This window comes from Erythrolamprus reginae, chromosome 7 (genome assembly GCF_031021105.1).
Source record: "Erythrolamprus reginae isolate rEryReg1 chromosome 7, rEryReg1.hap1, whole genome shotgun sequence".
Classification (NCBI taxonomy): domain Eukaryota; kingdom Metazoa; phylum Chordata; class Lepidosauria; order Squamata; family Dipsadidae; genus Erythrolamprus; species Erythrolamprus reginae.
Genome location: NC_091956.1, coordinates 9,257,829 through 9,272,306, shown reverse-complemented (window position 1 = coordinate 9,272,306; position 14,478 = coordinate 9,257,829). Strand labels below are relative to the sequence as shown.

General features: G+C 42.9%; 1 protein-coding gene across 1 annotated transcript in view; it reads left to right on the top strand.

The window, feature by feature from the left end:
• Positions 1-7,326, top strand: part of PRKG2 (protein kinase cGMP-dependent 2) — an 87,358-nt gene extending 80,032 nt beyond the window's left edge. The window contains exons 15-18 of the mRNA XM_070756545.1: positions 405-527; positions 3,512-3,574; positions 5,316-5,382; positions 6,809-7,326. Of these exons, the coding sequence (XP_070612646.1) occupies positions 405-527; positions 3,512-3,574; positions 5,316-5,382; positions 6,809-6,904 (349 nt within the window). The 3' untranslated portion in view covers positions 6,905-7,326. The remainder of the gene's footprint in view (positions 1-404; positions 528-3,511; positions 3,575-5,315; positions 5,383-6,808) is intronic.
• Positions 7,327-14,478: the final 7,152 nt, after the last annotated feature.

Below are 14,478 nucleotides of genomic sequence, written 5' to 3'. Positions count from 1 at the left end.
ATAAGGGGGTTTTAGTTCTTTTTATTAATTGGATTGTTCATGTTGTTTTATCACTGTTGTTAGCCGCCCCGAGTCTGCGGAGAGGGGCGGCATACAAATCCAATAAATAAATAAACAAACAAATAAATAAATAGAGCCTTGTGTGCCCTCATATATGGCTCTGCCTGCCACCTGTGGCACGGGTGCCATAAATTCACCATCACGGCTCTATAACCTAAACCACAGGTTAATGAAAAAAAAAACAGTTTGTGATAAATCAAAATCCTGTCTTTGTTTAGAGGAACAGCCCAGCACGCAGGGAAAAAACGCCTACTGTAGGTCCAACACACAATTTCTTTTTTTTTCATAACCCTCTATTTTCTCTCTTTCCCCTTCCCTCACTTTTGAAATGACGCCCACTCCAGCCCTCCCTTTACCGGAGTCGATCAAATGATGACCTACAATTTGATTTTAAAAGGCGTGGAGAGACTGGATTTCCCCAGAATAATAACCAAGCGCCCTGAGGATTTGATTCGGCGGCTTTGCAGGTGAGAGAAGAGCGATTGTGTTTTGCAGAGGTGTGAGAAGAATAATGGAGCAGGGGCAGTGTTTCCTTTAACACCCAACGTCCAGCCGGATTTTAATGCAAAATCTTTTGTTTGTTGGCGTTATTCAGCAGTTTAATTCCATACAGATCACAGCACAGTGGTTAGAGTACAGCAAAGCAGGCTCTTTTAGCTAACTGCTAGCTGTTGTTCAGCAGTTCAAATCTCACCACCGGCTCAAGGTTGACTCAGCCTTCCCTTCTTCCGAGGTGGGTCAAATGAGGACCCAGATTGTTGGGGGCAAAAGGCTGATTCTGTAAACCGTTTAGAGAGGGCTGTTAAAGCGGTATATAAGTCTGAATGCTATTGCTATTTAGACCAGTGTTTCTCAACCTTTGAGATGCGGTGGCTCAGTGGCTGAGACGCTGAGCTTGTTGGGGGAAAGATCAGAAGCAACGTGAGAAAATATTTGACTGAAAGAGTAGTAGCTGCTTGGTTGGTAAATGTACAATAACCGAAATTAAACGTGCCTGGGATAAACGTATATGCACCCTAAGATAAAATACAGGAAATAGCATAAGGGCAGACTAGATGGACCATGAGGTCTTTTTCTGCCATTAATCTTCTATGTATTTATGCCAGCTATATGATTATACAGATGTCTTTGGACAGCACTGGTTCTTTGGCTTAGAAACGGAGATGAGCACCACCCCCTGGAGCCAGAAATGACTTGGTTGTATGTACGGTGGAGCCTTTACCTTCTCAACCTGGCAACTTGAAGATGGGTTGAATGTCAAGGTTGAGAAATACTGATCTAGACCAAAGTCCCATTGATATCAGTGGATGTTTCCATCTGGGAAGTGTTCTAGATTATGTAGCCTTCCTCAAAAAATGCAAACATGAGATATTTATTTATTTATTACTTAGATTTGTATGCCGCCCCTCTCCGAAGACTTATCTCTTCAGATAAGTCAGTAAAAGTCTTAACCATTACACCTTATATAATCCATTAAAAGAGGATGTAGCACTTAAGGATAATGCAATTTCATTATATTGTTGTGACACAGAATCATTTGATATGAGATCGGTGAGAAAGAAGGAAGGAAGGAAAGAAGGAAGGAAGGAAGGAAGGAAGGAAGGAAAAGAAGAAAGAAAGAAGAGGAATGAAGAAAAGTTGGAAGGAAGGAAGATGATAGATAGATAGATAGATAGATAGATAGATAGATAGATAGATAGATGGATAGAGTAGATAGATGGATAGAGTAGATAGATAGATAGATAGATAGATAGATAGATAGATAGATAGATAGATAGATAGATAGATAGGCAGGCAGGCAGGCAGGCAGGCAGGCAGGCAGGCAGGCAGGCAGGCAGGCAGGCAGGCAGGCAGGCAGGCAGGCAGGCAGGCAGGCAGGCAGGCAGGCAGCAGGCAGGCAGCAGGCAGGCAGGCAGGCAGGCAGACAGATAATAGAGGATAGATTTCCTGTTTGGTGGCCATCCGAAATGTAAACAGTCATTAAGTGACAGGTCATTACTCAAGGACTATCTCTATCATACCTTCAGAAAACTTTCTTGTTGTTCTGTTCCCATCCATCAAAACAGATTGGACACCATAAATCTTCATTGCTTGCTTTGAATGAAGCTTCACATAAATCACGCCCTTAGTCTCCTGCTTTTAATTAACCTACAGCAATTTTAATTATATATATGGATCATGGGAAGCTTTGGCCTGTCAAACCAGTAACGTGCAAGGAAGTTGTAAATCAGCCCCGCGGATCACTTTATAAATTAATGTCTGATTATTTGAGGGCCTGTGGGAACTGCTTTAGACCCATCGAGGTGTAATTGCCCTAGCACATTCTCAATAAGTCACTCGTTTTAATCCTGTGACTAGAAGGTTGGGGTTTTTTTTTTTCAAATGACCAGCAAGCTTGGACTTTGAGATTCTTCAAACACTTCGTAAAATTAAAAAAATCTGCTGCTGGACTAAAGAACTTTCTCTGCAGACATTTGACTTCCTGGTTTTCAGTATGCAAGGATTATTTCTGTATGCATATGCCATGTTTCCATCAAAATAAGACATCCCCTAATAATAAGCTGAATCAGGCTTTTGAGTGCATGGCAATAAGGCCAAGCACGTATTTCAGGGTTAAAAAAGTAAAAGACTGTGTTAGTTTGGGGAAAACATGGTATATGTTTCTTACAGTCTCAAAATGGGTGAACAGTGCAGTCAGGCGGTAGGGAAAGCAAGTAGGATGCTTGGCTGCATAGCTAGAGGTATAACAAGCAGGAAGAGGGAGATTGTGATCCCCTTATATAGAGCGCTTGGTGAGACCACATTTGGAATACTATGTTCAGTTCTGGAGACCTCACCTAAAAAAATATATTGACAAAATTGAACGGGTCCAAAGACGGGCTACAAGAATGGTGGAAGGTCTTAAGCATAAAACGTATCAAGAAAGACTTAATGAACTCAATCTGTATAGTCTGGAGGACAGAAGGAAAAGGGGGGACATGATCGGAACATTTAAATATATTCAAGGGTTAAATAAGGTCCAGGAGGGAAGTGTTTTTAATAGGAAAGTGAACACAAGAACAAGGGGACACAATCTGAAGTTAGTTGGGGGAAAGATCAAAAGCAACATGAGAAAATATTATTTTACTGAAAGAGTAGTAGATCCTTGGAACAAACTTCCAGCAGACGTGGTAGATAAATCCACAGTAACTGAATTTAAACATGCCTGGGATAAACACATATCCATCCTAAGATAAAATACAGAAAATAGTATAAGGGCAGACTAGATGGACCAGGAGGTCTTTTTCTGCCATCAGACTTCTATGTTTCTATGTTTCTATGTGCAATACTTCTACTCAAGTCTCTGAAATGCACAAGGAAATAAATGATGGTGTTCTGGAGATAATTTCTAAATTATAAAGTGTGTATACCCATTCTCTTCCTCTGTCTCTTACCCACAAATATGCACTAGACAAAGTCCTACAGAGAGATTAGGAAATCTGAAGAATGGAATCCATGACATTAAGAGGCACAGGTAAATTGTATTTATTTATTTATTCAATCATTCATTTGTCCATCATTTGTTTGCTTATATGTTTATTTGTTTGGTTTATTAAATGTATTGGCTGCCCACCCTACCACAGGGTAAAGATTTATTATTATTATTATTATTATTATTATTATTATTATTATTATTATTAATTAGATTTGTATGCTGCCCCTCTACGTAGACTCGGGGCGGCATACAAATCTAATAAATAACATTTGCATAGGGAGGAAAGTAGGGAAAGGAATCTGCTCACCAGGTATTCATCTGGCTAGCGTCCTTAGTCTGGTCAGCTTCAGCACATTATTTTATCCCCTGGTTAGGGCTTTAAAAAACCTTATTCGGAGAGAGTAACAATGAAAGAGCTTGCAAGTCAGTAGGAGCTGGGAACATCATTAGCACCTGGAAAGAAACAGTCGGAGCAAGTAGAGCAATGGAATAAACCCTGCAAAGACTTAGGGCTTGGAAAACATTCTTCACAGAGAGAAACAATGAAAGAGCGTGCAAAGTAAGAGCTGAGAAGATCGTTAGCAGCTAGTTAAGGCTAGAAAAAAGCTACATTCAAAGTATAAGATGCACCCAAATTATCAGCCTCTTTTAGGGAGGAAAAGCGTGCGTCTTATGCTCTAAAAATATGACAGCTAGAAAATCCTGCAAGAGTGATGGTATAAAGCTCATTGCTTTTAGCTCTGATAAAAAATAGTTTCTTTCTCCATCCAGTTGCACCTTCAGGTTCCACTGCCTCTTATCTAATCAATCCCTAGATGTTGTGGTTAGCTCTGGCCCAGCTCCTGCCCCAAGGAATGTGGAGGTGGATGTGGGGGAGACATCCACATGCTGCAGGCCTGTTTTGCTCCCAGTAGAATCTGCCGACGAAGTCTCCTCTGACCAAGGAAGCGTGAGTGACAGGGAAGAGGGGAGTTTGGCAGGCAGCCCAGGAGATCAATCATCTGTATCATCCCTGGATTCTGAACAAGAATTAATGACACATCCACACATGTGTAGAGTGATGCATAGGAGACAACAACTGAAGGATTATTACAAGAGAAAATGAGGCCGCCTGTGGTTGGGGCTGCCTGTGGGTGGGGCTGCTGTAATTAGTGCTACAGATAAAAGTGCAACTTGGTGTTTTAGCCTCATGGCAGTTTATCTGATTCATTGTTTCGTCAAGATTGTGGTTTTTGTGCTGTTCAAGATTGTGTGTGGACTCTCTGGACTTTAGAATTGGACTCAATTTCCCAGTTATTGGGTGAGCAATTGGATTGCATTTCACCTGTGCCTTGTGTGTACCAGAAAATCCCTTTGACATTTAAAAAGGGAGCTGTTTCTGTTTTTCTGTTTATAAAAACCTTTGGGTTTTCCTTTTATCGTGTGGTGTGTGTCTTCCTGGACTAATTACCCTGTAATTACAGGCGGTTGAGACACGCCGGCAGAACACTAGATAGGATCTCTCCCCCTGTTTCTCACCATCATTCCCACGTACCATTGTAGCAGTCCACTGGTAGACAACGATGTAGGGCAGGCAGATTTAGGTTGTCACAGGGAGGCAGGGCCTTGTTTATTATGGACCCTTGACAGGTGAGAGAATGCTGCAGCCCTTAAACACAAAAAAATATTCTCCGATATCCATCCCTGCTTTAACAGAGAGATGCGGTGGCAGGTTTCTTTGAGACTATAATTACGAAACCAGTTAAATAACCATCTTGCTTGTTGTAACTTTCCGTTCCAGGTGGCTGAATGGTTTTAATTGGGAAGGACTCAAAGCAATGAAGTTATCATCGCCCCTTAAAAGAGAGGTACTCAACAGGACCCTTTTAAACGAATGCATGCACAATTATTATTTTTAATCAGGAACAATAATCTGGCTGGGGAATTCTGGGAGTTAAAGTCCAAATATCTTCAAGTTGCCAAGGATGGGAAACACTGCCCTAGAGCAATGATGGCGAACCTTTTTTTCCTTGGGTGCTGAAAGAGTATGCCCGCATGCTATCACAGATGCTCAAGTGCCCACACCAATAATTCAAATACCTCCGGAACCGCCTACTACCGCACGAATCCCAGCGGCCGATAAGGTCCCACAGAGTCGGCCTTCTCCAGGTCCCGTCGACTAAACAATGTCATCTGGCGGGCCCCAGGGGAAGAGCCTTCTCTGTGGCGGCCCCGGCCCTCTGGAATCAACTCCCCCCGGAGATTAGAACTGCTCCCACCCTCCTTGTCTTCCGTAAACTACTTAAGACCCATCTATACCGCCAGGCATGGGGGATTTGAGACACCTTTCCCCCAGGCTTATTATAATTTATGTTTGGTATGTATGTGTTGTTTGGTTTTTTAAATTGATAGGGTTTTTAGTTTTTTCTTAATATTATATGTGTGCCTGTACAATATTGTTTTATCGCTTGTTGTGAGCCGCCCCGAGTCTTCGGAGAGGGGCGGCATACAAATCTAATAAATTATTATTATTATTATTATTATTAATTCAATGCCTGGGGAGGGCAAAAACAGTTTTCCCTGCCCACCGGAGGCCCTCTGGAGGTTGGAAATAATAATAATAATAATTATTATTATTATTATTATTACTACTACTACTACTACTACTATTATTATTATTATTATTATTATTATTATTATTATTATTATTATTATTTATTAGACTTGTATGCCGCCCCTCTCCAAAGACTCGGATGGCTGACAACAAAATACAAAGCACAAATCTAATATTAAAAACAATTATAAAAACCCATTTATAAAACAGTCATACCATCCAATTAAACCATAAAATGAAACAGCTAAGGGTCAGTTACGTCCCCCAAGCCTGGCAGCATAGGTGGGTTTTCAGTAATTTGCGAAAGGCAAGGAGGGTGGGGGCAGTCCTGATGTCCCCAACTTCTGGGGGGCCCAGTAGGCTTGTACTTTGCCCTCCCCAGGCTCCAAATGCTTCCCTGGAGCCGCAGGAGGGTAAAAAACCCTTCCCACCTCCTCCCAGGGGCTCTCTGGAAGCCAAAAACGCCCTCCTAGAGCATGTATGGCCGGCACACATGCACATTGGAGCTGAGCTAGGGCAACAGCTCGCGTGCCAGCAGATATCGCTCCACATGCCACCTGTGGCACCCATGCCATAGGTTCGCCATCACTGCCCTAGAGTTAGACACAACTCGACAGGGAAACCTTTAACCTTTAACCTTTTACTTCAAGTATGCTTATATTATGTTAATTATTTTATAGCTTTCGGGTCCTATGGACTACAGCCATTTCGACCGATACCCACCCGAACAGGGAGTTCCGCCCGATGAACTTTCAGGCTGGGATAAAGATTTCTAAGAAGACGGCGAGCGATGTCATTGCCCTCCCTCACAGTCTGCAGTGACCGTACACATCCTTGTTTCCAGAGCACAGCCCGAGATGCATTGAAATTGCACATGAAATTCAAGAGCCCCGGGATCACTCTCTAATTTCCTCCGTAAATTCCCAACACAAAGTATGGCGTTGCGACGCTACGCCTTCCGATACGGCAGAACGAAGTAGGTCCGGTGTGTGCAGCAGCCTTAACGCCCTGCTAAATGACGATCTTGATTCCACGTTCATCTCATTCGGAAGTGTGTGTATCTGTAGTGTGGCTCATTTATGATATCAGCATCTATGCTGCGATGTGCTTTGCTGTGAGCAAGTTATGGATCACAGATGAAGAACGTAGGGATGCGACCGGAATTCGGGAAAGAGAGTAGTAGCATTTAATGAGCTTGCTGAAGGTCTCGGTGCCCGTTTTCTGTCAAGAGTAGTAGATGCTTGGAACAAACTTCCAGCAGACGTGGTTGGCAAATCCACAGTCACTGAATTTCAACATGCCTGGGATAAACATAGATCCATCCTAAGATAAAATACAGTGATACCTCGTCTTACAAACGCCTCGTCATACAAACTTTTCAAGATACAAACCTGGGGTTTAAGATTTTTTTGCCTCTTCTTACAAACTATTTTCACCTTACAAACCCACCGCCACCACTGGGATGCTCCGCCACTGGACTTCCGTTGCCAGCGAAGCACCCGTTTTTGCGCTGCTGGGATTCCCCTGAGGCTCCCCTCCATGGGAAACCCCACCTCCGGACTTCCATGTTTTTATGATGCTGCAGGGGAATCCCAGCAGTGCAAAAATGGGCGCTTCGCTGGCAACGGAAGTCCAGAGGTGGGGTTTCCCAGCAAGGGGAGCCTCAGTGAAATCACAGCATTGCAAAAACACAGAGGTCTGGAGGTGGGGTTTCCCATGGAGGGGAGCCTCAGGGGAATCACAGCAGTGCAAAAACGGGCGCTTTGGCTGGCAAAAGGGGTGAATTTTGGGCTTGCACGCATTCATCGTTTTTCCATTGATTTCTATGGGAAACATTGTTTCGTCTTACAAACTTTTCAGCTTAAGAACCTCGTCCCGGAACCAATTAAGTTTGTAAGACAAGGTATCACTGTACAGGAAATAGTGTAAGGGCAGACTAGATGGACCATGAGGTCTTTTTCTACCGTCAATCTTCTATGTTTCTATCCTCCAGTCTAAATTCAAGGTTGACTCAGCCTTCCCTCCTTCCGAGGTGGGTAAAATGAGGACCCCGATTGTTGAGGGCAAGAGGCTGACTGTGTAAACCGCTTAGAGAGGGCTGTAAAAGCACCATGAAGCGGGATATAAGTCTAAACGCTATTAATGCTATTAAACGAAACCCATTCTTAACAGTGAATGACTCCTGAAAACTAAAATGTGCCTCTAACCTCTTTTCCTTTCAAAGGAAAATTAAGGTGTGTTGTGGGCGCAGTGGCTAAGATGCCGAGCTTGTCGATCGGAAGATCGGCAGTCCAGCGGTTCGAATCCCTAGCTCCGCGTAACGGAGCGAGCTCCCATGACTTGTCCCAGCTTCTGCCAACCTAGCAGTTCGAAAGCGCATGAAAAATGCAAGTAGGAAAATAGGGACCAGTGTGCGCGTTTAGCATTTAGTCATGCCGGCCACATAACCATGTAGATGTCTTCAGACAGCACTGGCTCTTCAGCTTTGAAAAAACGCAGGTGTAAAAATGCAGAAAAGAAAAATAGATCCATGCCAAAAAAAAAAAAGGAAAGGAAGAAAGTACAGTGATACCTCTTACAAACGCCTCATCATACAAACATTTCGAGATACAAACCTGGGGTTTAAGATTTTTTTGCCTCTTCTTACAAACTATTTTCACCTTACAAACCCACCGCCACCGCTGGGATGCCCCACCTCCAGACTTCCGTTGCCAGCGAAGTGCCCATTTTTGCGCTGCTGGGATTCCCTTGAGGCTCCCCTCCATGGGAAACCCCACCTCTGGACTTCCGTGTTTATGTGATGCAGCAGGGGAATACCAGCAGCGCAAAATGGGCGCTTCGCTGGCAACGGAAGTCCGGACGTAGGGTTTCCCAGCGAGAGGAGCGTCAGTGAAATCGCAGCATCTCAAAAACAGAGGTCCGGAGGTGGGGTTTCGAGGACTTCGGTGTTTTTGCGATGCTGCAATTTCACTGATGCTCCCTTCGCTGGGAAACCCCACCTCCGGACTTCCGTTGCCAGCGAAGCGCTCGTTTTTGCGCTGCTGGGATTCCCCTGCAGCATTGCAAAAACACGGAAATCCGGAGGTGGGGTTTCCCATGGAGGGGAGCCTCAGGGGAATCCCAGCAGCGCAAAAACGGACGCTTCAGCTGGCAAAAGGGGTGAATTTTGGGCTTGCACGCATTAATCGCTTTTCCATTGATTCCTATGGGAAACATTGTTTCGTCTTACAAACGTTTCACCTTAAGAACCTCGTCCCGGAACCAATTAAGTTTGTAAGACCAGGTATCACTGTAGTTAAAAACTAGGTGTATAGTACGTGCATAGATATACATGTGTATTTGACTTATTTTCCATATATGAAGTGTGCGTGCGTCCCTCCTGCAGACACACACAAACGCACTCACACATCGACAGAAAAGTTCTATTTCTATTCTAGTTTCTACACTATTTCTATTATTTCAAGGGCGAATGAATCAATGCAGTTGTACAAAGACCAATTAGACTTTTCAGGAAGAATTTCAATTGTTACTGAACAATGATGTCCATGTTTCTATATGTCTCGCTTAATTCTGTAAAGATAGGAACAGATATAGCTTCTTCTTTTTTTGACATAATGTTTTAAAAATGGAGTCCGTATGTACTGTAATAGAATTATGTTTTTAAAATGTTAGACTTTGGGGGAACCCTTGGCTGAGTCCCCCCTGAGTTAGAATCTTTTGTGAACTCCATAGGATTTTTAAATCTTTTCTTAATCCTTCCTTCTTCCCTTTTTTCTACACCTGCCGACAGTGTTCCCTCTAATTTTTTTTTGGGGTGGGCGGAAAAGTATAGTGTCTGAGCGGCAGTCCCTTCGGGACTGGGCAGCACAGAAATAATAAATAAATAAATAAATGAATGAATAAATAAATAAATAAATACTGTGTGTCTATAACAGTGAGCTCATAATAGGGCAACTCTATCAATATCAAAATGCCACTTAAATAGTTGAGCTAGTTTCAAACTAGATTTTGATTTTCTTTCTCTCTTCCTTACTCCCATTCTTTTTCTTTTCTCTTTTCCTTCCTCTCTTTTTTCTATCTGTTTCTCTCTCTTCCTCTCTCTCTCCTTCCCTCTCACTCTTTCCCTCTCAGCTTCTGGGCAGGTTTGGAAAACTCTGCGTTGATGATGATTTTTAAGTGAGCGATTGCTCACTGCTCAGCTTAGAGGGAACTATGCCTGCCGATGTCTGATCCCCCAATTGCGTGTATCTAAACGGGGCCAGGAGCAGGCTATGGTCAAAAAAAGTCAAGATGGATTGGATATGACAGTGTAGCCCAAGCTCCGCCCGCCTATTGCGTGAATCAAAAAAGCACCGCACACCGCGAAGAGGGAGAACGTTAATTGCTCTGTTGTGTGCAGCATTTTGACGATTTTGACCATACCCTGCAGACCAGTGAAGGCCTTGTTGTGGATGCGGGTATGCCCGTAGGCATGAGATTTTGGTGATTTCCGCTTATATTTTTGCTTCTGTGCATGCGCAGCAAGCGAAATCTCACACGAAGACGTCCATGTGAGCGAGATTTTGGCTATTTCCGCTGATATTTTTGCTTCTGAGCATGCGCAGAAGCAAAAATATCGGCAAAACCTGTTGAAATCTCGCTCGCACAAGCGTGTTCCCGCGAGATTTCACTTGCTGCGCAGCGCAGAAGCCAAATCTCACGTGGGCGTGCATGGGCGCGCATTGGGGACACCCCAACAGTTAAGGCTGCTGTCCTTGATAATGATGATAAAACATTACATTACTGGCCCACTGTGGTCTCTTTTCAGAGCTTTAATTATTTTTGGGGGGGGATGTTTTATAGGTAACTCACTCACACAATGGAACAAGACTCAGATTATTTGGAATTCAAGCACAACGGGCCCATTAGAGGCTAGGTATAAAAAACAGGTCTTGTTTCTTTGTTTTTTGTTTGTTTGTTTGCTTTTAAAAAGCTTCGTCTTCCAGTTTTAGAATAGAAACTGTTCAGAATTGGAAACCAAGGATTTTATTTTCTGGTGGAGCTGTGGCTTGAATGTAGGACTACAGCCAGGATCATTGGACGGATCCTGAGTCTGCATCCTAGCAATTAGCACAGAGGTCTTCAAACTTGGCAACTTTGAAGACTTGTGGACCTCAAGTCCAGCTATGCTGGCTGGAGAATTCTGCAAGTTGAAGTCCATGAGTCTTAAAGTTGCCATGTTGGAGAAATCCTAAATTAACCTAAGGGTCATTCTTTGTCAAGTGGACCAGGCGTCTCCACGCAACCACGTTTAATTTCAATGAAACTTTGCACTATATTCCTTATGGTATAAATCTGAGGGTCTGCAAAATTTTAAGATATAGATCTAAAAGTTTGTACACATCAGTTTTATATCATAAGGAATATATGTGCAAAGTTTCATTAAATTGAAGGTGGTGGAGTGGGGACACCTGGTCCACTTGACAAAGAATGAACTCTGATATACACTGCTCAAAAACTTAAGCAACACAATATAACTCCAAGTAAATCAAACTTCTGTGAAATCAAACTTCCCACTTAGGAAGCAACACTGATTGACAATCAATTCCCCATGTTGTCAGCACATTTAACTTTGTACAGAACAAAGTATTCAATGTGAATAGTTCATCCATTCAGATCTAGGGTGTGTTCTTTGAGTGTTCCCATTGGGGTTTTTTGAGTGTAGTTGACATATAAGTTATTCATCCAGATCTAGACCGAACCTTTGTGGAACCTTCTATATCAGAGGTGTCAAACTCGATTTCATCAAGGGCTACGTCAGGGTTGTGTTTGGCCTCGGGCGATGAGGGGCATGGCCAGCTTGATGTCAATCATGTCGAGGGTTCCTGGGGCAGCCCAAATCGGGCCTCCCAAGCTCCATTTTCAGCTGGGACAACCTCCTGCAGCCCTCTGCCAGCGAAAATCGTTTTTGCTGATAGAGGTTGCACTGGCCAGTCCTTTGCTACTTCCAGGGTGGCCCCACAGTCCAGATCAAAGCACCCCGCAGGTCGGATGTTGGCCGCGGGCCTTAAATTTGACACCGCTGCTCTATATGAAGTTGGGGGTCTTCCATATGCATGAATGAACACTCTATGATTGATCCATCCTGATCTATCGTAATAGCGGTTCCACAAAATATTGGGGTAGGGGTAGTGGGAGGGGGGGAATTCTGCACTTTTTACAGAAATGGTATCTCCAGGTAAACGATCTCAGGTGATTGGGCTGCAAAGCACCTCTGCTGGTTGAATGTAAACGGTATTTCCATCCAATGTAATTCAGTTTTATTTAGAGTCTCCCAAACCGGGATGGTTTTTCCCAACTGACCATTTGTCATACTTCCTGGGCCTAGTGGAAATTGGCCTCAACAAACCTTTCGCAAGTCTACAGGAGTCTCTTATTTTGATTTTAACTCTGTAGACGCCAACTGGTTATACCCATTCGTTATACCAAAGACTGCACATTGTCAACAAGACATCTCTTAATTTTTTTGCCCTGTTTTTTGGAACTTTTCGAAATGTAAAGACTGTAAAATATTTTTTTAAAACTACAAAGTGCTTTCCCCTCTATTTATTTGTATATAAATGCGATCTTCACTCATATAGGCTTGAGAATATTTTTAACAAACACAGGAAGGCACATTTTACTGCACAGCGTAGAGAGCAAAGAGACAGCCCTTGTCCCTTTTAATATCTGTCAAATGCAATTGATTTCTTTGTGCGCCTAAATAAATCTGTTCTATAACATCTCGGCGTTTCATCGGGTTGTTTTTTTTCAATGTTGTCATAAAGGGTAAGGCAACCCTGGCTTCGTCTGGCATTTTGCTGCCTCCTCCAGATGTGCTGAGGTCAGTGGGAACTGTAAATTAATGGAGATGAAGGGTGTTTTGTCCAGCCTGGTTAATTATCAGTAATTAATCCCCAATGAAGACTAGAAAGCAAAGTCACTATGTGTTCTGCCGGGCTCTCTGATAGGAGCCTCCCGAAAATTCAAGGGTACAAATTTCAGACACACACACATTTGAAAATTCAAAACAATGTTCTTTATCACAAAAGTCAAAATAAACTAAGCACTCTTTTTGTATTGCAAAGAGCACTCTTCCCAAAACAACCTGGTAGTCTGTACAATTTCCCTTAAGCAGTCAGTAAGTACTTAGCTAGCAGCTCTGAAGAAACTTCACACCCCTTCTTCCAATGAAGTGAGACATACACACACGTTGCTCTGCTTTGGTTTCAAAGGCGTGAAAAAGCAACTAAGTCCAGCACAAAAGATTCCCGATGAAACTGCAACAGATATTCTTCCACAATGGCCAAACCCACATGCTGCTATTTATAGCAGCAGCCCTAATTACTGGAGCCTCCCTTATTTTCTGTAATATGTTCTTATTTGGTCTCTTCTACGCATAATTCTGCGCTTGCATGGGTCCAAAATGTCGTCATCTGAATCAAGGGAAGATAATGGAGATTGACTTCCTGGGCTGTGTGCCAAGCCCTCCTCTGCTGAGTCACTCCCACCTTCTTCTTCGTCTGAGGAAACTAAACTCTGACCTGATTCTGTCAGCAATAACACAGGCCTGCGACATGTTGAAGTTTCCCCTGCATCCACCTCCCCATTCCCTGGGGCAGGAGCTGGGCCAGAGCCAACCACAACACTATGTATATTTGTCTATTTACAAAGAAACGTCCTGGAAACAGCAATGAAATCAGGAATGTCAGTCCGACTGTCAAAAGTCCACCGTTATCAGCACAGTTCATAACAAGCGTCTAACATAAGGTAATAAATTCAAGCCATTAGTTCTCAGTGTTGACATTTACTCACAAATGCCCTCAAAAACCAGGATTTCAGACTCTTTGGCTGCTAGTTCTCTCTCTTCATATAGGAACGTTGAACCAAGGTTTCCCATCATCCTCCCTTTTATACTATTAGTGTATAAAGTCCCTTTTAAATTTTGAACCTTCCTCATAAACACTTGTGTATTCTCTAGAAGTGCAAAAGATACACCAAATCCAGTTATTATTTCTTGACAATTGCTTTTGGCTCGAGTTGCTCCGTCCATCTTTTTATGCTATAAAATAGCCACAAGTATTTACAAGATCTATTAGTAAGCCAGCATCAGCGGCTCTTTTAAATCCCTGGTTTGTTCCTTTGCATTACTGCATATTCGTTAATTCCTTATCCCTGTTTATATTCACAGATATTTTCTTTAAAATGTCCAATTAAAAAAAAAAGGACTGGGTATTCAGCAATTAAAGCTGGATTTACAAAGAAAGCCACACCATGAAACAAGAATCTCTTTTTCTCACCATATAACAAACAGTTCAGGCACAAAACCCAG